Raw genomic sequence first — 24,949 nt, 5'->3', positions numbered from 1 at the left:
ATATACAAGAGCTCGTATAATATTGGCAGGGCAATTAGGATTTAATGATGTTAATATTTCTTGCCGTGGAAAATGTGTCAATCACCGTGGCATTTCATTTCCCTCCCCGCGTCCTGTCCTTGTTCCTTCCTGCCCTCATACATAAGGCATGAAGGGCGACCTCCCCGAGCTTACACCCTGGAGTTTACTCCTGAGCTACGGAGACGATTACATCAAACATGCATGATGACCAGAGACACTCGTGTGACACTATGCGGTCCCTCGGCCCCCGACGGGATGTGGGAGGAAGACAGACGGCCGCCTTTACCATGTGACACTATGCGGTCCCTCGGCCCCCGACGGGATGTGGGAGGAAGACAGACGGCCACCTTTACCTTCCAGAAGAAGAGGGTGGACTTTAGGCGGCGTGTGGCTCAGGAGGTAGAGCGGGCTGGTTGGTAACCAGAAGGGATGCTAGTTTGATCCCCTGCTGCTCCTAGCGTGTCAAGGTGTGTCCCTGAGCAAGGCACATCACCAGCACGGGACAAGCTGGCTGACGCCTTGCTGGATGTGTGCATGAATGGGAGAATGTGAGGCGATATTACAAAGAGCTTGGTGTGGCCACTGGTTAGAAAAGCACTGTATAAATGTTTACCATTTAAGAGTGTGGACTTTCATTCAGGGCCAGGGCAAGGAAAACATAGCGGCAAGGACAAACGTCTGGGGTGTGACGTGGCTCAGGGGATTAGACTCCCAGCCAGAGAAGTATTGGGTTCAATCCCCAATGTCCGCACCCTACACAACTACCGACCTTCCGTTGAGCGAGCCCTCACCCACAGTAAGTACTCCGTAATACCGTGATCATCTGAATACACCGCCACTCCCTTGGATAAAGGCGTCTGTCTAACGACTCGATCAGAAACAGCCGAAAAGCATTTTATTTCCAGCTTCAACTTCATTTTACAGGAGACGGGGGGGCCTGTCCTTTATGTCTTGGTTAAGCCGGGAAAAAGGCTGGAGTCCCATGGTGAACGATGTGAGGCAGCTTACAGACACACGCCAAGGAGGCCTGAAGGACAGCAGATGGTCCACAACCTCTCCCCCCCCCATCTGCTGCTTCACCTGACATCTCCCACGCAGTGAGGGTCTGCTGCTGGGGGCCGGGGGGGGGGGACACCTGGCTGTACTTAGGCTCCTGTACTAAATATACCGTCATTAACATCCGACACACACTATAGTGTCACTTATGATAACGGGGGGGGGATGAGAGTCACCATGATTCTTTTGTTTTGCAGGGTCATTGACACGTGCTTATCGGATAGATTGTGCGCAGCAAATGGAAAGATTAGCACAATGCCAATCATTACACACAGGACCGCATACATTCACGAGTGTAGGACTGTGTGTGTGTGTGTGTGTGTGTGTGTGTGTGTGTGTGTGTGTGTGTGTGTGTGTGTGTGTGTGTGTGTTTGTGTATTTATTGATAACAATAATCAGCAGAGTCTGAATAAGGGCATGTTTCTCATGCTAACACACAGCTGCAGGGGCCAACATCAGTGCCACGCGTGATCCTCCTGTGTCCACATCCCATCATAAGAACTTAATAATAACCCAATATGGAGAGCCATCCGGATTTCCACCATTACGTCTCCAGTGGCCCTCCGACCGACCAATGCTGCCTCTCTAATGACGCTAATGCAGCTGACATTTACTGTATGGCTAAACCTGACATTTGTAGATTACAGCCCTGGAGCTCAGTGGCCCTGCAGCTCAGTGGACAGTGACGGCCAGCAGTAAAGAGACACATACCGAGGACTCAGAACGCTGGAATGACACAGATGGAGAAGAGAGGGGGAGAAAAGAGGAGAGTAGAGAGAGAGATGACGAGAGAAAGAGACAGACAGAGAGAAGAGAGAGATGGAGAGAGAGATCGGGGGAAGGGGGGAGGAAGGAGAGACAGAAAGGAGAGAGAGGAAGGGAGAGGGGAGTGGGGGGAGGAAGGAGAGACAGGGAGGAAGGAGAGACAGGGAAGAGGGAGGGAGGAGTGTGGGGAGGAAGGAGAGACAGTGAGGAGAAAGAGATGGAGAAGAGAGAGAAGAGAGATTGAGAGACAGAGGACAAAGAGAAAGGAAGATAGAAAGACAAGAGAAGCTAGAGGAGAGATATAAAACTAAGAGGGAGAGAGGCGGGAGAGAGAGAAAGACAGAGGCCGGAGAGAGAGAGAGAGACAGAGCGAGACAGAGAGGCAGAGAGAGGAGAGACGGAAAGAGAGACAGAGGCGGGAGAGAGAGAGAGAGAGATAGGAGGCCTCCTGTAGCTACCTGCCAGCCTTGGCTCATCGTGATTTGAGAAAGGCGGATTTCATTTGACTGGCAGCAGATTAGGGAGTAGAATAAACCCAAACCCGTGTCTTATCGCCGCCTGCTGCCAAAGCGGGGCGCCTACACACACACCTGCCACAATCATTCAGTCCCTATAGGCACCAGTAATTTAGTGTCCCTGGAATGGCTCCCGGAGTCCCATCGATCTGGAAGTCTGTCTGGTCCTCGTCTTCTGAATCGTGTTTATCTGCTACCCTCAACACATCGGATTTGCTGGGCAATAACCGAATCCGATTCGGTTACAGAACTAAGACACACGCACATTACACAACATGCCAGCGGATCAAACCACTCCTCCTGGGGTACAGGGGGTGTGTTTCTATGTCTCACACGCAGGGTTTTCCCCAGAGTCGTTATAGAAGATTCACGTCCGGCTTCGTACTTTAAAGACGAGAATAATTCATCACAGCCTTCATGTGCAGATTTGGACCGAAGTCATTCTACATTCCATCAATACTAAATCTCTCCAAATTGGAAGGCTAAAAAGTACTTCCAGCACTCAATATTCCTATAAGATCTCTGCCTGACTTATCCGAGACGGACTCAAACCCGGGAGAGGGGATGATGGAAGGGGAGGGATCGCAGGGTCTATTAAACGGGAAGATAAATCCCAACGCTGGGCCCCTGACGATCCCCGGCTCTGTCGACACTCTCCGGCCAACCGTCGGGGCCTCAGAACCACCCCATCCATCTGGGCTGGGGCCCCCAGAACCACCCCATCGATTTGGCCTGAGGCCCCCAGAACCACCCCATCCATCTGGGCTGGGGCCCCCAGAACCACCCCATCCATCTGGGCTGGGGCCCGCTCGCACACTGCCAGGACACGGATAACAGATGATCTGATAAGAACGAGGTTCTGTGCTGGCTGAGACCGGACCAATAGACGGACGGGTATTGAGGAACTTCCATGTCTTCAGTCTCGTGGAAGGGCCCTCGAAACGGATCTAAGAGGACTTTGATCCATCAGAGGAGAACCCTCTTTTTGTGATTATTGAGTTTAGGTTTAATGGGGATCGATTATTTGGAGATGGCTCAAGCATCGCAGAGTTCAAAATATTTCCCAGACATTTGGGGGGAAAATTTTGGGGGTAGGTGTAGTGTAGAAGAAGACAATCAACCAGAGCTAGTCATTGGTGTAACATTCCAAGAAGTTGTTTTGTTGTTCCAGTTTCACAATATGTGAAAGTACTTTATTATCAAATAGTTTTACCAAAAGCTGGCCTTGCAACCCACCTCGTTGCCATCTCCTGGGGTTGTGAGAATAAAAGATGCAGGCAAACAACCACACAGGGAAAAGAGCATTCATTCTGTTTGGCGAGATAGTGCTTTGTCCTGTGCCATGGCCTGGGATGCCCTGTTGTTCCAATCTCCCCACCGCACAACCAAACCTATCGACTCCAAGATGCCCCCTCTTCCTCAGCACGTACAACCCTCTAAACTTTTATGAAGCCGCCGCCACACCGTCCAAAACTGAGACCAACATTGTGTGGCCGCCACCCAACTCTGCTGCCAGTCGGGCCGGTACGAGGCAACCTTGGCAGCAACGACCGAGGACAGAATGTAATCTGGTTAGAGCCCCGTCAGCCCAGAGCCTCTGGTTCCTTGTGTTTTGGGAACATTTCTAATTCAATTCCCCCGTGCTGAAGGTGACGGGGCCGGCGCCATGGAGACGCCGTGTGGCGAGTGCTAAGGATTTACGGGTTTGACTTTGGGAATGAAGTTGTTGATCTCCTGCTGAGGGAAGGTCGTCGTAACCCCAGAAGCCACAAAGTTTCTGGAAGGATGGAATCCGTCTGGCTGCTTTGTGCGCTAATGCTAATGGGGTTACATTCAGGGTATTTACAAGACGCTTTATCCAAAACGTCTCACAATAATTACATTTGTCAGAAGAAAGAGGAACAACAGTATATGGTACAGTCGGTACCATATCGGTACAGTAAGGATCAGTAAGGATCTTCATAGAAACAATTGGCCAGCACTAACAAGTGTAAGGTTAACCTATTCAACGTATACAACAAAGATATCTAGGATAAGATGCTACACGGTGCTAAGTACTATTTTTTAAGTGCAAGGACGTACAATATACAATAAGTGCGTACATTAAGTGCCAGGTCGTACAACATACATTTAGGCCCAATCCCATTTCTACCCCTTACCGCTTCCCCTTACCCCTCCCCCTTGTTTTGAAGGGGTAAGGGTAAGGGTTAAGGGGTAAGGGGTCTCAACATCGGCAGGACCGATGTTGAGACAAAACAGAGCAGAGTTGTGACTGTGATGAGCGACCTTTGCTTGCCCTCAGCGATGGCGGAACCTGGCGTCCAGCTAATGTAGTCCCTCATTCTAAGCTATTCAAATTTGCAGCACGTTATATAGCTTCAGTGTGCTCATCAGCCAAGTCCTGAGACCTTTACCCCACATCCCATTAGAAATGTGTGGATTTCCAAGATCTCAACGCTGGCACTCGTAAACCTAGAAAGACTCGAGACAATGATTGTACAATTGCTGGCCAAGCAATCACAATACTGTTTGTGGCGTCTTGAAAAGCCTGACCATCGCTAAAATGAGACGAAGTTTCAATTATGGCCCAGCATCTCCGCTAGATTTAGCACATTCAAAGAACCTGTTACAACTATAACCATCAAGGAGCCATAAGGCAACGGTTCATTTTACAGTATCAATTCAGCTTCCCTACAAGCTCACAAGCTGCATCTGGGAGGGGAGGCCCTCAGCGTTTATCGCCCTTCTGGGACGGAAAATATAATGGAACCCATTCACTTCAGCCTGTTTGGGGAGCTTCCCAGCAGCCTCTCTGAGTTACCCGGCAGCAGCCTTCCAGGGAGGAGAACGTAATGAGGAACATTCATTTGAGGAGGGATGGACTGTCCCTCACAGAGAGGAACGAACAATCAGCACACAGTCCCTGGTTTGGAACTTGTGATTAATACAGGAGCCGCGATAGCTCCAAACACTGTATGTTATTAATCATCTGTTCAGACCAAGAGAGAGAGAGGGAGAAGGAGAGAGCGGGAGAGAGAAAGGAGAGAGCGAGGAGAGTGAGAGTGCGAGAGAGAGAGAGAGAGAGAGAGAGAGAGAGAGAGAGAGAGAGACGGGGGGAGAGGGAGAGCTAGAGAGAGGAGAGAGTGGGAGGAACAAAGAGAGAGCACGAGAGAGAGACAAGGGGGGAACAGAAGAGGTGAGCAACGGAGGGGGATTGAATGAGTGGAAAGAGGAAGAAAAGATTAATAAGGGGAGAGGGAGAGCCATAATGGGAGGGAGAGATGAGTAAAGAAGGGGAGAGATGAGGGGGAGTTAAGGCAGAAAATGAGGCAGAGGGAGGAGAGAAGACAGAAGGAGGGAGAGAGAGCGTAATAATCAGAGAGTTAGAGAACAGAGGGGAGAGTGAGCGATATCAGGTGACTGGGTCATGAACCAGGTCTCCAGAGAAGCTAAACGAATTCACCCGGACAGAGAGAGCACTTACGCAGGGATCGGGCCCTGGACTACTGTACATTTTATCACCACGCTTTAAAAAACAACTGCTGTATTACGACTCCAACAGACGCAGGGAGGTCTCTCACCTCTCTCTCTCACCTCCCTCCCTCTCCCCCTCTCCCTCTCTCTCTCTCTCTCCCCCTCTCACTCTGACACTCTCTAACTCTCCCTCTCCCCCTCCCCCCCCCCCACATGTAGGATAGCTCCCGTTCAGAGGGGAGGCTGTGATGGTTCAACACAAACAGAGAGCGGGGACGGACCAGAAACAGGGGCTGGATCATCCTGCCCTCCGCACTGTATCCCCCCTCAGAGAGCCATGGCTCCAGCCCCCCCCCCCCGCAGGAGGGACCAAACGCGACGTTATTGGTTATTAACCCCGCAGCCGCACGAGGACATCATGGATCAGCGCCAGTCGGTTCTGCTCTTTGAGAACACGTCAGATGGTTGTTGGAGTGCCCCGGGGCCCGGGGAACGGAGCTGTCCCCGGGTCGCTGCCCTGGTGACTTTGACCCCGTTAGGGATGTCATTCATGCACATGGATGCACACACACACACACACACACACACACACACACATAACGTACGTACACACATACATAGCGTACGTACACACACACACACACACACAACGTTCGTACACACACACACACACACACACATAACGTACGTACACACATAGCGAGCGTACACACACACACACACACACACACACACACACAAAACTTACGTACACACACACACACACACACACACACACACACACACACACACACACACACACACACACACACACTCTAGAGACGTCCTATATCTATCACACTTTTGTTTATTGATTTTCTGCCCTGGGTGAGTTTTTATTCATACCCATTATTTATTCATTTCCACAGTTTTGACATTTCTGTGAAATCAGCCAATCGGGCGGCTCCGTTCTCCGTTAATAATTCAGTTTGGCAACATAATCATTTCACACGTCCTGATTACTGCATAGGTTTCCTGGACGCCCAGCTTTAGATCAAGGTCACTGTTTAAGCACGTAAAGTAAACGCAATGAAAATGGTAATGTGCAAAATCTGGCCGCGGCCGGCGTGCGATAACGGAGACAGAGAGGGGGGGGGGGGGGGATATGGGGGGCAGCAGACCGGCCAACGGTTTATCCTCGGCTCAGCAAAAACTCAATGGAACCGGTCTGATGGACAGCAGCGTTTAGAGACTGGTGGGAGAGAGAGACAGACAAAGAGGGGGAGGGGGTAGAAGGAGAGGAGGGAGACAGAGAGAGGGGGGGGTGGGCGTTGAAGGAGAAGAGGGAGACAGAGAGAGTAGGGGAGATACAGACAGAGAGAAGGAGAGAGAGGGGTAGAAGGAGAGAGAGGGAGACAGGGAGAGAAGGGGGGATAGAAGGAGAGGAGGGAGACAGAGAGATGAGGGGGAGATACAGACAGAGAAGGAGAGGGAGAAAGAGAGAAAGAGAGAGCGGGAGATGAAGAGAGAGGGAGAGACAGACAGAAAGAGAGAGAGAAGGGAGAGGGAAACAGCAAGAGAGAGAGGGAGACAGAGTGGGGGAGAGATAGGAGAGAAGGAAACAGAAGGAGAGAGAAACAAGGAGGGAGAGAGAGATAGCTAGAGGGGGAGAGATAGACGGAGAGAGGAGAAAGACAGGAGAGTGAGACAGCAGGAGAGAGAGTTAAGTTAAGTCCTTTATTCATCCCTTTTTAGGGGGAAATTCTTTCTCTGCTTTTGACCCATCCGGGTAGCCGGTGATCACATACACACACAGAGGTCCACACGCGTGGGGTACACACAGAGGTCCACACACATGGGGGCACACCGGCACTACCGGAGCAGTGGGCTGCCGCAGTGCAGCGCCCGGGGAGCAGGTGGGGGTTTCAGATGCCTTGCTCAAGGGCACCTCATCCGTGGATTATTTCAGGATTCGAACTGGCCACCCTCCGGTTACCAGTCCAACTCCTTCACCAGTATGCCACGGATGCCCCATAAGGTTCTATAAGGAGACAGAAGGAGAGAAAGAGAGGGAGAGAGAAACAGAGAGAAGGAGTGAGAGACATGAGAAAGAGGGAGAACGACGAAGAGGGGGAGAGAGAGGGAGACAGATAGAGGGGGAGAGAATTACAGTGATTAAGAGGGAGAGAGAAAGGAGGAGTGAGAGGGAGAAACAGACAGAGAGGAGGAGAGAGAGACGGAATGAGATAGAGGAAGACAGCAAAAGAGAGGGAGAGACAGAAGGGGAGACGGACAGAAAGAAGGGGCGAGAGGGAGACAGAGAGAGGGTGAGAGGAAGAGTGAGTGACGGAGAGAGGATTATAAATCACTGCAAACACTAAATCCTTCTCCCCCTCTCCCCTCCCACTCGAAATGCTCCCTCCTCTGACTCCTGGTGGGGGAGGCGAGCCTTTATCTGGTGAACACAGGTAAAAAGAATAAACGCTGAATTGAACTATTAATAGCGGGAGGAAAAAGGCGAGGGAGATTGCACAGAAGACGAAGGCAGGGGAAGAGGGGGTGGAGGATGAGGAACAGGGCCATCATGGGCAGCTTAATCAACAAGGGAAGACTCAGCTAAAACCGTCGCAGAGTTGGAAATTGGATAAGAGGGAGGAAGCGATGACATTTTGCTCTCCATTAGTTTCTAACGATTCCTCGCCCCTCTGCGAGGCCGGTGACTCGCCGGTCAGGTGAAGAGTGTCCGGGACGAGCGTCTGTGAACTCGGCATCGAGCGCTGTGTGTTGCGGAGGGATGAGATGATTGGATAATGGTACACATCTGTGTCCTCACACTCTGAGAACTGCGGTTAGGAAATGGCAGTGAGTGGGGCCAAAATAAAAATCGATGACTGGAATGGAATGAAATATCATAAAATTTGCCTGACGGTCAGCGTTCACCGTCAAAAGTTTGGTTTAGCAGAACAGAAGTGCTTCGCAGAATCTTGTTTTATCTGGTGTCGCGTCACAATCAATATCAGAGTCTAGACACTAGATGGCAGTGATATATTTTGCCTCAAGTATGGCAATTTTATCATCGTTTATCTGTTGTCAATATCATGGCCCGCTGTTAGATGATCTGCAATTCCAATATAAATGTGTGTCTAAACTGGTACATTATGCCTTCGGACCCAATTGGAAATCTGCTTTTAACCTAAACCGGGCTGTATGAAAGGGCTGTAAGCCTCAAACTTGCCTCAAAAGTGGTCTAAATAAAATCAAGCAGACACCAATTTATTAGTAAACTGCCAATCAAGGAAAAGTTCTGAAGCATTGTTTTGTAGTAGTGACACAAGCATGCTTCTTCCTTTAAAGGCCACGTTTTTGTCTGGGTGTCAATGGCTGACATTAAAGGCCAAGTATTCACCTGGGTATCAATGGCCGACTTTGTCTTTGAGAAGTTTGAGTGACATTGAACCCCGGTTAGAGCTCACATTTAGAACCCATACCCAAAACTGATTTAATGAAAATATGTTTAGGGCTGAGGGTTCTGAAACGTTTACCCCGAGGTAACGATAAATGTCAACTCTGATACCTTTTCTTTAAGCTTGAGCCGTTGTTGGTTCTGGGCATTTTAATGAGCGACTTATATAAATGCACCACACACCGTTTCGTTATACTACACATGTCCAAGCAGCTTAAACCTCAGACAACATTAAACGCTGCCCTGACGGAGCTCAACACATCGCGGCATGAGCTTATCCTCTGAAGGTTGGCGTAGCTTCGTCATGACGAGAGACTTCAGCGTCAACCAGCGGGACCCGGGATTTGAGCACAGAACAACGTTCACAAAATGGTTGGTGGAGCCTTGAAAAACATTGGCTTTCACGCCCTTCTCTAAATTACTTTCTAAGCCCACCGTTCCACGGATCAAAGTATTCTACTCCGAGGTAAATTGCTGAACCCCACCCAACAGCACTGCACTTGCTCACGTTCAAAAGAAAACCAGGCTGGGATTGAGTTTTTCAAGGCATTTCCTCACCATTGAGCAATGCATCTACCTGGCCATTAAGGGATGTCGGTTGCAATATATTCTCCATCGTCCATATACATTAGAAGGAGGATTGCCACCGTTCCATCATGTACCCTGGTGTGCCAAGCATATTGAAACCTGGGAAATGTTATATTCCTGTTCCCATTTCACTATACAAACTCATACCTCATTAACTAAAGAAAAAACACTAGTTTCGATCAGCAAGCCTGGGGAGAATCAACCTGACAAAGGTTAGTATCACGATTTGAACATATTCAACAATATACAACAAATGATTGCTTTTAAACCAACCAACCCCATGCGTACCGTGACATCACCATGGAAACACTCAACCGCTAGAGGCTAGCAAGAGCATCAACAAAGCGTTCTGGCACCGAATGGCTGCCGTGCATCACCCAAGTGGGTGCTACATATTGGTGGTGGTTAGTGAGGTCCCCCCTTCACTTTAGGCGTCTTTGAGTGTTATTAATTATTATTCATGTTTAACCTCTGTTTTCCTTTTATTCCTAGTCTGTTTTACATAGTTTTGAATGATGACTATATGCTCTGTAAGGTGACCTTGGGTGTCTTGAAAGGCGCCTCTAAATTAAATGTATTATTATTATTATAAAGCTTCAGTTAGACACAATAAAAGTACACCAGAGATCTGGCAAGGCTGGGATGTGCTTTCCAAATGCCACAGACGGGTTGTGGCCATGCATTGTTGATACAACCATCCGTGTGCATGTATGTGATAACTTGCCAGGTGAGAAGTGTTTAAGTGCTATAGAAACAGTCCATTCAAGCAGCACTTTGTAATCCTAAACTGGTGTACAGGGGATTTTCCTGGTTAACGGAGTCAGATGGAGTCAGTCACATGACCCAACTCTGTCACACATGGTTTCAAATGCACGAGAGGACACAGGATAGTGTATTGGAATTACTTTTATTCATGCATACACGGGATGCATTTAAAACAGATACATGGATATATAGACAGACAGCAGACAAGGTCATACAAGAGTACACACTTTGACACAAATACATGTCGCACAAATCCAATTTAAAAATCAATTCCTCATTAAAATGTTTAATCTCAGCGTTGGTCCTCCCTTGACCCTGCAACACATCATTCAGTTGGGAAAACCTATATGAAGAAAAGACGAGCAATAAAACGCTAAATGTTTATTCTTCTTCTTTTTGTTTATTGGCGGGTTGCAACCATAGCTTTCTTGGTGCATACCGCCACCAACTTTATGTAACAACAGCCTTTATGTCTTTTTCTTTATGGGAAAAGAAAAAGGGAAATAAATAATTAGAGGAATAAATAAGTGGATAAATAAACACTAACTGCTTGGTAGCACTCACCTGTAGCTGGTCAGAGCTAGCGAGGCCAGGGACGTCCATTACAACCCCGCCCCTATTTATACCCTCTGGCCGAGCGTCTGCAGGGCCCTAGTGCCCCAGGGTTGCTTATTTCTTACTTAACTGTCCCATGCATGCCACCAGGTGTGAGTGTGATTAGCCGTTAGAAGACGTTTTGACATCACAAGTGGGCGTGTCCACCTAGATCTATGCTGGATAGATCAGTTAACCAGCCTACCCAGTGGACTGTGGCAAACGTTGCTCATCTATCCGTCACACATCTCGGTGGACACGCCCACTTGGGATGTCATTAGAGCCAGATTTTCAAAACTGCTTTTGACGGCTAATCCCACTCACACTTGTCGGCATGTCATGGGAGCTTTAATCTTGGTTGACATATAGTCTGAACAAGATGTGCTCAGCATTCTTACCAAATGTTCACCTGCACCTGATAATCAAAAGGCTGTGCACAGGAACTTTGTTCTTTCAAATAATAACACTGTTGGGCTGGGATTTAGTCAGAAAGTAGACATTTTGCTATTGAAAGTAATCTTTTGGTACGTTTTGTGCACGAGGTTGTTGAAGCAAATACACTCAGAAGTTTTGAAAATTGTCTTCAAAGGGAAGAAGTTGAAAAGTGGTTAAAAAAACTGACAGGGCCACCACTATAAGGTATTTAATTAAATAAATAATTCTGCATTGACGTTGTCCCCCTATTGGTCGAGATCGATCATATGATATCGTTGAGGAAGGAAGACCCACCAGCTCGTTAACAAAGCAAATCCAATTAAAAACCCAAGCAGAGCGGATCGTTCTAATTCATACGTTGAATTGAAACTTTCACACCTCTGACGCTATACAGTGGAGCTGTCACTCAAAGTGACTGACAGGCGCGGTAGCCGAAACACAAGCCTCTCACACACTATGATCCGTCACATGGGAAATATGAGAGCTTATAGTGCTGGGTTTGAGTGTGTGGGTGTGTGTGTGCGTGTGTCTGTGTGTGTAAACTTACATTTGTGTGTGTTTGCTCGCCTGTGTGTGTGTGTGTGTGCACGCACTGCATTTGTGAGCATGTCTTTGAGTGTGTGTGTGTGTGTGTGTGTGTATGTGTGTGTGTGTGTGTGTGTGTGTGTGTGTGTGTGTGTGTGTGTGTGTGTGTGTGTGTGTGTGTGTGTGCGTGTGTGTGTGCAGGGTTGTGTGTGACTGCGCTGCATGGGGTATAATGTAATATAAATATTGAAGAGCTCCATTGTCCCTATAAAGCCGTGGTTCACGCCGCCTGCGACCGTGTGTGACGTAGAGACAGTTAGCAGCGGCTGCAGAATATCTCACAATGACCTCCGCGTCACAACGGTCATCCTGGCCGGCTCCGATGTCACATGATTGGCAGTAATGAGATGGGGTTATTCACAGGCTATAGGTGCTTTTAGTTATTGATGCTGGATCTATTTCTGTATTAGTTTCTGTTGTACACGCTCGGGGAGTCCAGTGAAACTTCGATGGTGCCGGTCAGAGACCGGTCTAAACCAGGTCGAGAAGATCCGGGGTAGACCCGGTCTAGATCGGAACTCATCCCAAATCATTAACTATGACTATCAGCATATCATTATCCCTTGAGGCCTAATGGAAGAACACAAAAGACCCGGTCTTTTGTGTTCTTCCATTTGGCCTCAAGGAATAATCATATGCTGATAGTCATAGTTAATGATTTGGGCCGAAACCATTGATAATATCAAATGAAAGGTATTTTGGTTGAATTTAATTGGCTTTATTTGACTGCTGCTACGGAAGAAATCTGTATCGGTTTGCTCGAAGCAGCTAATCAAGCTCAACGATGCTAACCTAGCTAGCCTAGTCACATCTGTGTATTTCTCACCTTAAATGCTTCCTTCTGACCTTGTTGATGTGGACTTCAAGGTTCAGGAACAGATTGCTGGCGCTAAATCATGTGGACAGCCTGATCAATTATCTGTGTCGGCAGGATTATAAATCTTAATCTTGAAGAAATGTAATTAAACGTGTTAGGGGCGGATAATTATCTAAGCTCTTCGTTGGCTGCGTGGTTCAGGATTTTCCCCCAGACCACTGTTTATCTCCAGCAGCAGAAGTCACCCTATCGCTAGAAGGTTATGAGACACAGAGAGCCGGGGGTTAGGAACACAACGGCTACAAACCAGCAAGTTTCTGACCGGAAAGTTGGGTCAAAACGTTTGAAGAAACTCTGCCTTAAGACGTACCGGCTCATAAACACCTAGACCACGTCGAGCAGCTCATCGAAGACTGGTACTTTTTCCCATGGAAGCAGTCATTCCAACCTCACAGAGCTGGGTATCCCAGGAGTCCAGAGATAAACACAGAATAAACACACGCTATATCGGGTCCACGTTGGACTACATTACAATAAATTACCGTTGAACGGCTGCGTCACACGGACAGTTTGTGCTGCTCTGCGTGTCTCTCCCCCCACTCTCCCTCCTCTCTCCCCCCTCTTTCTCATCCTTCCTACTCTCTCCTCCTCCTCTCTCTCTCCCTCCTCTCTCCCCCCTCTCTCTCATCCTTCCTACTCTCTCCTCCTCTCTCTCTCTCCCTCCTCTCACTCTTCTTTAAACTCTCTCTCCCTGTCTTTTCTCTCTCTCTTTTCCCTCCCCGCCTCCCTCCTCATCTCTCCCCCTCTCCCCCCCTCCCTCCTAATTTCTCCCACTCTCCGCCCCCCCCTCGTCTCCCCCCCCCCCCTCGTCCATCCTCGTCTCTCCCTTTCTCTCCCTCCTCACCCCCCCTTGTCTCTCTACCTCTCTCCCCCCCCCCTCCCAACTCATCTCTCCCCCTCTTGTGTTAGGTCCTCTGCGGCCCCCCTCCCCCCTCCCCCCTGGCCCGTGGCTGGGGGGGAGGGGGGAGGGGGGAGGGGGGGGGGGGTGGTTCTGCTGTCGCTCTTCATCTCTCTGGGACTCTTCCCCAGGTAGAGACTTCTGATCTATTTCTGTCTCTCTTCCGGTCTCTCTCCTTCTCCGTCGTTTGTGTCGCCTCATCTCTGTCTTGTCCTATTTCCTTCTCCACCTCGATCCCTTCCTCTCCCTCATGCCTTGTCTCTCTTTCTCTCTCTCTCTCTCTCTCTCTCTCTCTCTCTCTCTGTCTCTGTCTCTGTCTCTGTCTCTCTCTCTCTCTCTCTCTCTCTCTCTCTCTCTCTCTCACTTCCATCTCCATGTCTCTCTCTCTCTTTCTCTCTCTCTCTCTCTCTCTCTCTCTCTCTCTCTCTCTCTCTCTCATCTCCATGTCTCTCTACCTCTTTCTCTTATCTCCGTGTCTCTCTCTCTCTCTCCCTCTCTCTCTCTCTCTCATTCTCTCTCTCTCTCTCTCTCTCTCTCTCTCTCTCTCTCTCTCTCTCTCTCTCTCTCTTTCTTTCTCTCTCTCTCTCTCTCTCTCTCTCTCTCTCTCTCTCTCTCTCTCTCTCTCTCTCTCTCTCTCTCTTTCTTTCTCTCTCTCTCTCTCTCTCTCTCTCTCTCTCTCTCTCTCTCTCATCTCCATGTCTCTCTACCTCTTTCTCTTATCTCCGTGTCTCTCTCTCTCCCTCTCTCTCTCTCATTCTCTCTCTCTCTCTCTCTCTCTCTCTCGCTCTCTTTCTCTCTCTCTCTCATTCTCTCTCTCCCTCTCTCTCTCTCTCTCTCTCTCTCTCCCTCTCTCTCTCTCATTCTCTCCCTCTCTCTCTCTCTCTCTCTCTCTCTCTGTATCTTTCATTGTTTCTCTCTGTCTCTCCCTCACTCTCACTCTGTATTATCTGTCTCTCTTTATCTTGTAATCCCGCCCTCTCTCTCGCCTCTCTCTCCTCTCTCTCCCTCTGTAAATCTCCCCCCCCTCTCTTCTCTCTCTCCCTCTCTCTCTCCCCCTGTACATCTCCCTCTCTCTCCCTCTCGATTTACTCATGTTGGTGTTGGCAGCGTGTGTTCTGTGTTTCTCAGCATGAATCTGCTGCAACATTTGAGAGAGGCTGATAATGGAAAACAGCCCTGATTACTAGTGTGTAGACTTGTGTAACTTCTGGTGTGTGTGTGTGTGTGTGTGTGTGTGTGTGTGTGCGCGCATGTGTGTGTGTGTGGCTGTGTGTTTGTGTGTGTGCGTGTCTCTGTTTGGTGACGTTAAATAACTGCTATTTAAATCCCAGCATTGTTTCTGATTATATTGTAACAGCGATCATTCTTTCATAATGTTTAAAAGTTTGTGTGTCCTTGTGTGTCTGTATCAGTGACGTGTGTGTGTGTGTGTGTGTGTGCGTGCGTGCGTGCGGATGTGTAGGTGTCCATCCGGTAAATTGCTTTACATTCTGGTCCTCTCCACCCCACCAACGGAGGAAATATGTTTTAGTGTTGTTACAAATCTAACCACTAGAGGGTGCCGATGAAAAACATACACCACTGTGTGATAACAAACACCACTGTCTGAATAACACACACCACTGTGTGAATACAACACACAGACTCTTTTAAATACATTCTCCTATTGGCAGGAAGACGTGTCAGTAACTCAGTGAAGCTTCTCAGTGGGGCTGCCTGTTGGATGCAAACACACACTGTGGTATCCGGCTTGGAGAATGGGCCGGGATTCAGGAAAACAGGTGGCAACGGTTGGTTTAAGCCGACTTCGGCGTTTAATGCATTTATAAAAGACAGGATAAGGGTGCGCTTGGGTCTCCGTGGGCCTCAAGCCTCTGCAGTCCATGTGTGTCTCTGCCTCTCCCGTCCATGCGTGTCTCTGCCTCTCTTATAGTGGCTCCGGGCCTTCCTCCTCCCAGCCGCCAGGTGTCCCCCATCCCGCTGATTGGGGGGAAGGACCCGGTGCTCACCGTCGCCGGCTGGTGCTTCGGGTGCGGCCACATCGCTCGCTATTGCCCGAGGGGACGTGATGTGTCGATGCCGTCAGCGTACGCGGACCCGGGGGCGGACCACACGTGCATGTTGGCGACCTGCTGGTCGCAGGGAACCTCGGGTAGTCCGACGATCCCGGCGCGGGTCATGAACCGGGACACGCAGGCCCTCTTAGACACTGGCAGTGCGGTTACCCTCCTTCGCCCCGACCTGGCGGGGGGGAAGGCAGGGGAACCTATGGAGGTGGCCTGCGTTCACGGGGACACCCGGACTTACCCCACGTGCCACGTGGTTGTCCGCACCCCACACGGGGTGTTCACAATCAAGGCGGGGATTGTCCCCCACCTACCGGTCCCCGTGTTGATCGGGAGGGATTGCCCGATCTTCCACCGGCTGTGGGACCCGACGCGGGAGCTACGGAGCTGGAGAGGCCCTCCCCGCAGAGGGGCGCGGGGGGTTCGGCAGGCCTACGGGGCCACCCGGCGTCCATCATCCCCGGGAGAGCTGACGGCGGAGGACGAGGAATCGGAGGGGAACGGACCTTCCCCACCGGGGACCCCGGGGCACACAGCGAGAGGTCCCGTCCGGAGCGAGACACCGGAACCTACCCCCGACCACGCCGCCGATGGGGGGTCCCCTCGGGGCTTGGCGGGTCTCTGCGCGCCGTGGGGCTGGGGCGGGTCCGGCGTTCAGGAGCTGGGCCACCTGCCAGTTCTCCAGCTGAAGGACCAGGTCGTCCACGGTGGCAGGGTGATGGTGGGCCAGCACGCGGCGGGCGTCCGGCGGGAGTCGCCGCAGGGTGTGGTCAATAATCACCCGGTCGACCGGGCTGGGGCCCTCTCCCGCTGTCAGCCACCGCTTCACCAGCCGGCTGTGCTGGGCGATCTGGGTGCGCACCGCTCCCTGCGTGTCAAACCGCCAATCCTGCGCATGGTGCGCACGCGCCGCGAGGTTGTGGCCATAGTAGGCCAGTATGGCCTGTTTGAGCGCCGGGTACTGGCGGGTGACGTCCGCCGGCAGGTCCTGGCTCGCCTGCTGGGCGGGTCCGGTGAGGAACGGCGCCACTATGTGCGCCCACTGCTCCTCTGGCCAGCCTTCCCTCTGTGCGGTCCGCTCGAAGACCTCGAGGTAAGCCTCCACGTCGTCTTCCGGTCCCAGCTTCGTGAGGCGGCTGGTCGGGGCGGCGGTCGGCGCATCGCGGACGGCGAGCTGAGTCAGCCGCAGAACAGCTTCGCGGAGCAGGGCGAGGCTCTCGGTGGTCCCCCGCTGGTGTTGCTGGGCAGCCAACGCCGCGGCTCCGTCCGGGTTCTGCATGGTGGGGTAGTAGTAGTGGGAACGCTCAAGTTGCCTGCATTCTCCACCATATGTGGTATCCGGCTTGGAGAATGGGCCGGGATTCAGGAAAACAGGTGGCAACGGTTGGTTTAAGCCGACTTCGGCGTTTATTGCATTTATAAAAGACAGGATAAGGGTGCGCTTGGGTCTCCGTGGGCCTCAAGCCTCTGCAGTCCATGTGTGTCTCTGCCTCTCCCGTCCATGCGTGTCTCTGCCTCTCTTATAGTGGCTCCGGGCCTTCCTCCTCCCATCCGCCAGGTGTCCCCCATCCCGCTGATTGGGGGGAAGGACCCGGTGCTCACCGTCGCCGGCTGGTGGGTGGGGGTGGTACACCCCGTCCCTCACGGTCCCACGGGACCGTGAAGGCCGAGGCTTCAGGGGCGGGATGCCACAACACGCACACACACCCACACCCACGCACACACACACACACACACACACACACACACACACACACACACACACACACACACACACACCCACACCCACACACACAAACACACACACACAAAATCTTGTGCCAATATGAACAGATCCGTGTGCCCTCTGGTTCGTCCTCCATCTCAGTTCAGGCAGATTGCAGGGTCCCCCCCCCCCCCCGCTGTCTCAGTCCATCACACTCAGCAGGGAGCCCTGGGACACAGACTGGGAACACACAGGCCTGCACCGGGATACACAAGCACTCACACACACGCACACACACACACGCTCGCATGCACACACACACGCACACACACACACACACACACACACACACACACACACACAAACATACACACACTCACACAAACATACACGCATTCACACACACACACACACACACACACACACACACACTCTGACTCCCGGCTCCCCGGGGGGGTCTGATGCTGAGTGTGGGGGGGGCCCCGGGGGGCCGGCAGCTGTTGAGAATGATTAACATGACGAGGCCCTTGGGGGCCACTCTGCTCCCCACAGCACCTCTGCATGACGACGGGGCCACACTCCACCAGGTGGTCTCAGCATCCCACGGACCCCACGCCCCAGCTGGGGGGGGGGGGGGGGCAAAACATGTGACTCGCTCGCTAGCTTTAGCAACAGGTTGGGAGAGAGAGAGAGAGAGAGAGAGAGAGAGAGAGAGAGAGAGAGAGAGAAGGGGAGAGAGGGTCTTGCAAGGGGAGACTGCGGAGCGTCCCCCGTCACCATAGCGATGGCTGGAGTTATGAAGGTACCCGTTGACGCCTAATAAACCTGGTCTGAGGGCCCTTGAGGGCAGTTAGAACCACACACAGACACACACCGGAGCAGGGGCCCCTGGGGGGGGCGGGGGGGGCCAGGGCACCGGGACGCTGATTGGGTTCCTGGTGCACCCTGGGAAATTTAGGAGATTGGATCTTTCTACAGGTTGTGTCTCCTGGAGCCGCAGAGTGGGGCGGCAGGGGTACGCAGAGATGAGCTCATCCCTACACACAATGTGTGTGTGTGTGTGTGTGTGTGTGTGTGTGTGTGTGTGTTCGTGTTCGTAGCCAGCTCACCATGGCAGACGTTTCAGTCTGATGTGGTGAGCCATTTTGGCCTCACTCGCAACGTTGTCCACCTCCTCTTTTCAGACACGAAAGAGAAGCTTTAGATCAATATAAGTGGTGGGAATCACATTTTACATTAAGAGCATTTAGCAGACGCTTAAATCCAAAGCAAGTAACAACATACACACATTAACACGGACGGAGACAACTATGCAACAGATACATTATGCATAACTACATAAGAATCCCTAGAATAACAATAGGTATTATTGGATTGATTTACTGAAGTTAAAAGGTATTATCTTGCCGATATGTTTGAAACAAGTGTTTAAAAAAATAGTCAACTAATGGCCCTGCTCCAAGGGAATTCCATGTGTCGTTTTTGACTCCTCATGATAGCCCTCTGAAAGTAGCTCCTTATCTCATGTTAAAGGTCCCATGGCGTGCTACTTTATGGATTATTTTACATAGGTGTTAGTGAGCCCCTAATACAGTACTTGAAGACGTTCAAGAAATTCAGCCTTGGTGCAGAATTACAGCCACTACAAGCCAGTCCCACAATGAGCTTTCCACAAACGTGCCGTTTTTTAGAGGCGGGTCAAGGTGGAGGTTGAGGGTGTGGCCCTGAGCAGCTTACGGCCACTGTACCATGTGCTCGTGTTTACAGTGGATGTATCGCAATGGCGAGGTGTACACAGCTTTTGGCCTTGTTCTTATACATAGATATCTATATCATATAATATATATTATCACGGCCAAAAGCTGTGTGCGCCTCCAGACGATATTATGAATCTCAAACGACTGCGTCCTGTTATCCGACGTCTCTGGTTGGGGATTACTGGGGGACCATAGGCAGGATAGGGGAACTCATATTAATGTGAGAAAACCTCATAAAGTGACATTTTCATGCCAACGAACCTTTAATATAAGAGAGCTGGCCCTAGGGTGACCACTGAAACTATCTCTCTTTAGTCAATGACTTCATTATATTTCTCAATTCACTTATATTTTAAGCTTAACTAATTATTGTCACAATTCAAGTTAAACGTTGCAGGCCGTACTAATGTATTTTCCATATGGATAAAGGAGCCATTATCTGGCCCGGAGGAAAGGTCATCAAAGGTCAACAAAGGCCTGCATCATGAGGGAGTCACTCGTTTACCAAGAGACAGTCGTTTACACCATTTTCCAATCCTGAAGTGATTGTCATTTTGCTAATGCATTTCATATCTTTAAACAATATATGTGTTAAAGGGATTGTATCTTTGATTATACATGGCTCGATTCTGTTACGCACCTGGCCTAGGGGCGCCAGGCTACACAACAAAAAGACGGGAGACAACAGTTTCCCAATCAAAATAAGTATTTTAATCAAAGCAAACCAATCCAAGTGCTCAACTTATAATAAAAGTATGGGATGTGGAAGTCAGTAAGTCCGTAGTGTGGAGTGTGTATGCATGAGTGGATTATAGGTGTGTGTGTTGTTTTAACATAAGTGTTGAAAGGTGTGCATGGCTATGGAGCTGAAAAGAACAGAGAGGGAATGACTGGGGAAGCAGACTCTTATAGGGCGTTGGCACCCGGGCCCAGGTGCACGCCAATCCCTCCTAATGACCAATTAAGTAGGCCTAGGTCTCTGCTCCCCAGTCCTAGAAACCAATGGAAGACACAACATACAGGGAACCGTCACACCCCCCCCCATAAAGACGGAGTCCCAAAGGGATCACCGGCAACCCATTTAACATTGGATAAATATATACTATCTACTCCCTATCATACCCAACCTCTACTCCAATGGCCGCCTGCCGACTGTCACAGGCCTCCACCCCAGCAACCGGTACCACGGAAGCACTTTAAGGGGTGCAAGACAGACAGAGGCAAAAAGGACCAACGGAGACCGGACCTCAACTTTTGATTAGGCTCGTCAGTTAACTGGCATGCATGACAAGTTTTGATAAATGCTGACACATCTCTCCTCATACGAGGCCAAAAGAAATGCCTAAGTAGTCTATCATAAGTTTTTCTCACACCAGCATGTCCAGATTCATTATGCGCTACTTTTAACACTGACTGGCGAAGTTTCTCTGGCAACACAATTTGGAACACTGGTTCACCCACAAACCTTCCTTTATGTGACAGCCATTTTCTCACCAACAATGAGTCCTTCAGAAAATACCCACAAGCACTGTCAAACAGCTCCTCCTCTGGCCGTACCAATGGAAATATCTCCTTCAGATAGGCATCAGCCTGCTGTTCCGCAACCAGATCTGAACGGGTTATGGACAATGGAAAATCAGAAAGAGGTATCGAAAACTTTTCAGATACTTTTGCCTTAATTGAATCATTTAAATGAGATTTCTCTTTTAACTTAGCCATTGCACGGGTCACCGCACCCGCTGTAAAAACCTCTGGGAAGTCATGTTCACATTCATCAGCTTCCTCCGTTACCAAGGGAACAGAGGTCACCACTGCCGGCGGCAGCGGCGGTACCCCAGCCCAGACCTTAGCACCCACCAGGTCGTTGCCCAGGATCAGCGTCACACCCGGAATAGGCAGTGCTGGGCGCACAGCGAGCTTTGCTTCTCCCTGGAACAGTTCACATTTTAGGACAACATTATGCAAGGGAACCAACAAAATATTCATGTCTAAGCCCCGGATAGGAACCTTATCACCAGTGTCAGAAACATTAGTCAAAGGGAGAATACCAGCTTGAATGAATGAATCAAAAGCCCCAGTGTCCCTCAAAATAGTTACCGGTACTTCTTCCCCACCCTGCACCAAAGACACAGTCCCCTGCATGATAAATGGACGGTAAGAATTCAGAGCTACAACCGATGTATCCTCATTTGAACCGAAAGTAGGTGTAACACAAGTGGACACCGGACGAACTGGAGCTGCCGTAGCAACCCCTTTTGGTTCCCAATGACCCGCCTTAGGGGAATTTAACAAGAAGCAATCTTTTTTCCAGTGCCCCCATTTGTTACAGTGATGGCAAACCTTCCCCGAGTCACGCACATCATCTCTACTGTTGTTGGCGTTAGCTCTGGAATCGACAGGCAGAGATTTATTAAATCGGCCATGCGACTCACTGGCGGCAACATAATTGCCACCGCCCGCTCTAAACTCTCCACGGTGCGTTAAGACAAAGTCATCTGCGAGCGCCGCCGCATCTGCTGCGTTGCGTGCTTTCTGCTCACTGATATATGTTGCCACACGAGCTGGAACAGAACCTTTGAACTGCTCCAAAATCATCAAATCTTGTAAGCCTTCGAAATCTTCCACCTCCGAGGCGTTACACCAGCGGTTAAAGCTCGTCGTCAAATCACGTGCAAATTCCAAATGACTTTGTCTGTCATGTTTCTTCCAAAATCTAAACCGCTGCCTATACGCCTCAGGAACGAGCTCGTACGACTTCAGTACCACCGCCTTAACACGGGCATACTCTTGACTGTCAGCCGCATTCATAGCTGAAAAAACCTCTTGCGCCCTGCCTGTTAAGACGCACTGCAGCATCAATGTGCGCGCCGAGTCAGGCCATCTACGCACATCTGCCACCCTCTCAAACATGGCAAAGAATGCCTCAGGATCACATTCGGAAAACTTGGGCACCAAACGTAGATTGCCACTAATGTCAAACCCCCCTGCAGACCGTTCTGCAGGTTCTGAAAACACTTGTGCAGCCGCTGAAATCTTACCATCCCGTATCAAGTCCAATCTATTTTGCTCTACCTGCAACTTAGCCAGTTCTGTCTGCTGTTTCATTTTTTCAATAGCATACTCCCTATCTAGCCTAAGTTGTTCCTGATCAGTTTGTAATTTGATTAATTCTTTTTGTTGGTCGAACGTCAACCCTGACATAGCTGCTGGCGAAGGTACCGCCATTGCGGCACCTACTGCGGGAGAAAGAGACGCCTCCTCTTTCTTATCCCGTTCCTCAGTTGAAACCGCTATACCACATAGCTCTCTTTTCAAAACTTCCAACAATGTCTCCTTTAACCTTCTATCACTAGCTTCAATTTTCAATCCAAAACGATCTGCAACGTTCAGCAATTGGTCTTTGGTGCATTGATTTAAGAGCTCCACCGAGGGAGACTGAACAACGTCATCCACTGTCACCATCCTGGGTATTGTGCGCTTTAAGAGCCTCCTAGCTGGCAAACCAAACAAAAGCAAACAAACAAACTACAATACAAGTGTCCCCCTAGCCTATATAAACCCCAGCTAACTCCACCCTCTTAGTGTGCCGGTTGCGGAGGATTTCTACGCACTGAAGGCCACCGCAAAGGCCTACCAGGGACACTCGTAACAAACAAATACAAAAAATAAATAAAAAAAAACAGCCAGGCAACTTTTGACGTCCCAAATGACGTTTACTTAGCTGCACAACTACCAGAAATAAACAACTCACCAACCGCACAAAATGAACCAAACAGCTACCGTACTGTACTGAAATAACCAAACCTAATCAAATTAACTCAAATTTAAACAGATTAATTCAACTCATAACAATTAACTGCATCTCCCCAAAGTCCGAATAACAAGCCTGTCACATTGCTTTGTCTACTCACCGGACTGTTGACCAAACAATGGACCGACGGAACCTCTCGGAAAGATTCCCAACTAACGTCACTTCATTCACAAATCCAATACAGGAGGGAGACTAAATTGACGCTCCAAACTCACTGTACAACCAAATTATTGGACGAGCCCCCACTTTGTTACGCACCTGGCCTAGGGGCGCCAGGCTACACAACAAAAAGACGGGAGACAACAGTTTCCCAATCAAAATAAGTATTTTAATCAAAGCAAACCAATCCAAGTGCTCAACTTATAATAAAAGTATGGGATGTGGAAGTCAGTAAGTCCGTAGTGTGGAGTGTGTATGCATGAGTGGATTATAGGTGTGTGTGTTGTTTTAACATAAGTGTTGAAAGGTGTGCATGGCTATGGAGCTGAAAAGAACAGAGAGGGAATGACTGGGGAAGCAGACTCTTATAGGGCGTTGGCACCCGGGCCCAGGTGCACGCCAATCCCTCCTAATGACCAATTAAGTAGGCCTAGGTCTCTGCTCCCCAGTCCTAGAAACCAATGGAAGACACAACATACAGGGAACCGTCACAATTCATAAACACATGTTGTATATTATGTGTGTTTTAAATCAGTTTGATTGATAAGGTGACAAGTAGATTTTCATAACTTTTTTACTGCCCTACATATATTACTAAAATGTCTAAGATGTAAGTTCTTTAATAATAATAATAATTTATTCCATTATTCCAAAGCACTTTCCAAGTAACTCAAAGCGCTTAACAGTGAAGGGGGGACCTCAACCACCAACAAATGTGTAGCACCCCTTGGGTGATGCACGGCAGCCAATCGGCCAGAACGCTCACCACATACCTGCTTGAGGTGGAGAGTGAGGGAATTAATGAATCAGACAATTATACAGGGGGATGATTAGGGGGCCAGATATGAGCCTGGTTGGGCAGTATTAGCCAGGACACCGGGGGACTCCCCTTCTCTTGGGGATAAGTGTCCTGGGATGTTTTGATGACCTCAGTGAGCCAAGACCTCGGTTTTACGTCTCCTCCGTGTACCACCCGCAGAAGTGAATAAAAGGACCAGAATGCAGAGGAATCACATTCAGGGTTCTCTTTACCGAGTCTCAAAAAACAGGCAAGCAAACAGAAGTCTTTGTGGCAAAAAATCCAAAACTTAAAGCAAGGAACATAGACCTTATAAACAGTCCAGCCAAAAATATGCAAAGTCCAAAAACTCCTTGAAAGGTAAAAGGTAACAAAAGTCTTCGACACGTAGGAAAAACAAGGGTACACTAGGCACGGGTGGTGCAGCGGAGAACTCAGCAAAGTCACGAGCACACACATGCTCTTTAAGTACCCTGACTAATTACAATCAAACAAGAGTAATCACTCAATCAAATGAGCAGAACAAATCAGGTGATTAACTAAATACATACAAAGGTACCAATGAGGACATCTAGTGGCAAAAGGCAGTAACTTCAGCTGGAAAGTTCAACCAGCTGACTGGTTGGTTAACTCTTAT

The 24,949-nt window shown here is 49.6% G+C and overlaps 1 protein-coding gene across 1 annotated transcript; it reads right to left on the bottom strand.

Moving 5' to 3' along the window:
- Window positions 1-17,987: 17,987 nt before the first annotated feature.
- Window positions 17,988-23,111, bottom strand: LOC132467466 (uncharacterized). The gene is made up of 3 exons (XM_060064779.1): window positions 20,790-23,111; window positions 20,184-20,202; window positions 17,988-18,026 (listed from the first exon to the last, which is right to left on the bottom strand). Exons 1-3 carry the CDS (start codon window positions 23,003-23,005, stop codon window positions 17,988-17,990), a joined length of 2,274 nt encoding a protein of 757 aa, XP_059920762.1. The 5' UTR covers window positions 23,006-23,111.
- Window positions 23,112-24,949: the final 1,838 nt, after the last annotated feature.

This window comes from Gadus macrocephalus, chromosome 11 (genome assembly GCF_031168955.1).
Source record: "Gadus macrocephalus chromosome 11, ASM3116895v1".
In the NCBI taxonomy this organism is placed as follows: Eukaryota; Metazoa; Chordata; class Actinopteri; order Gadiformes; family Gadidae; genus Gadus; species Gadus macrocephalus.
This window is presented reverse-complemented; position numbering and strand designations above follow the sequence as displayed.

What these genes read in the sequence shown, in the direction of transcription:
- LOC132467466 (XM_060064779.1), bottom strand. Translation starts at nt 23,005, where the DNA reads ATGGTGACAGTGGATGACGTTGTTCAGTCTCCCTCGGTGGAGCTCTTA.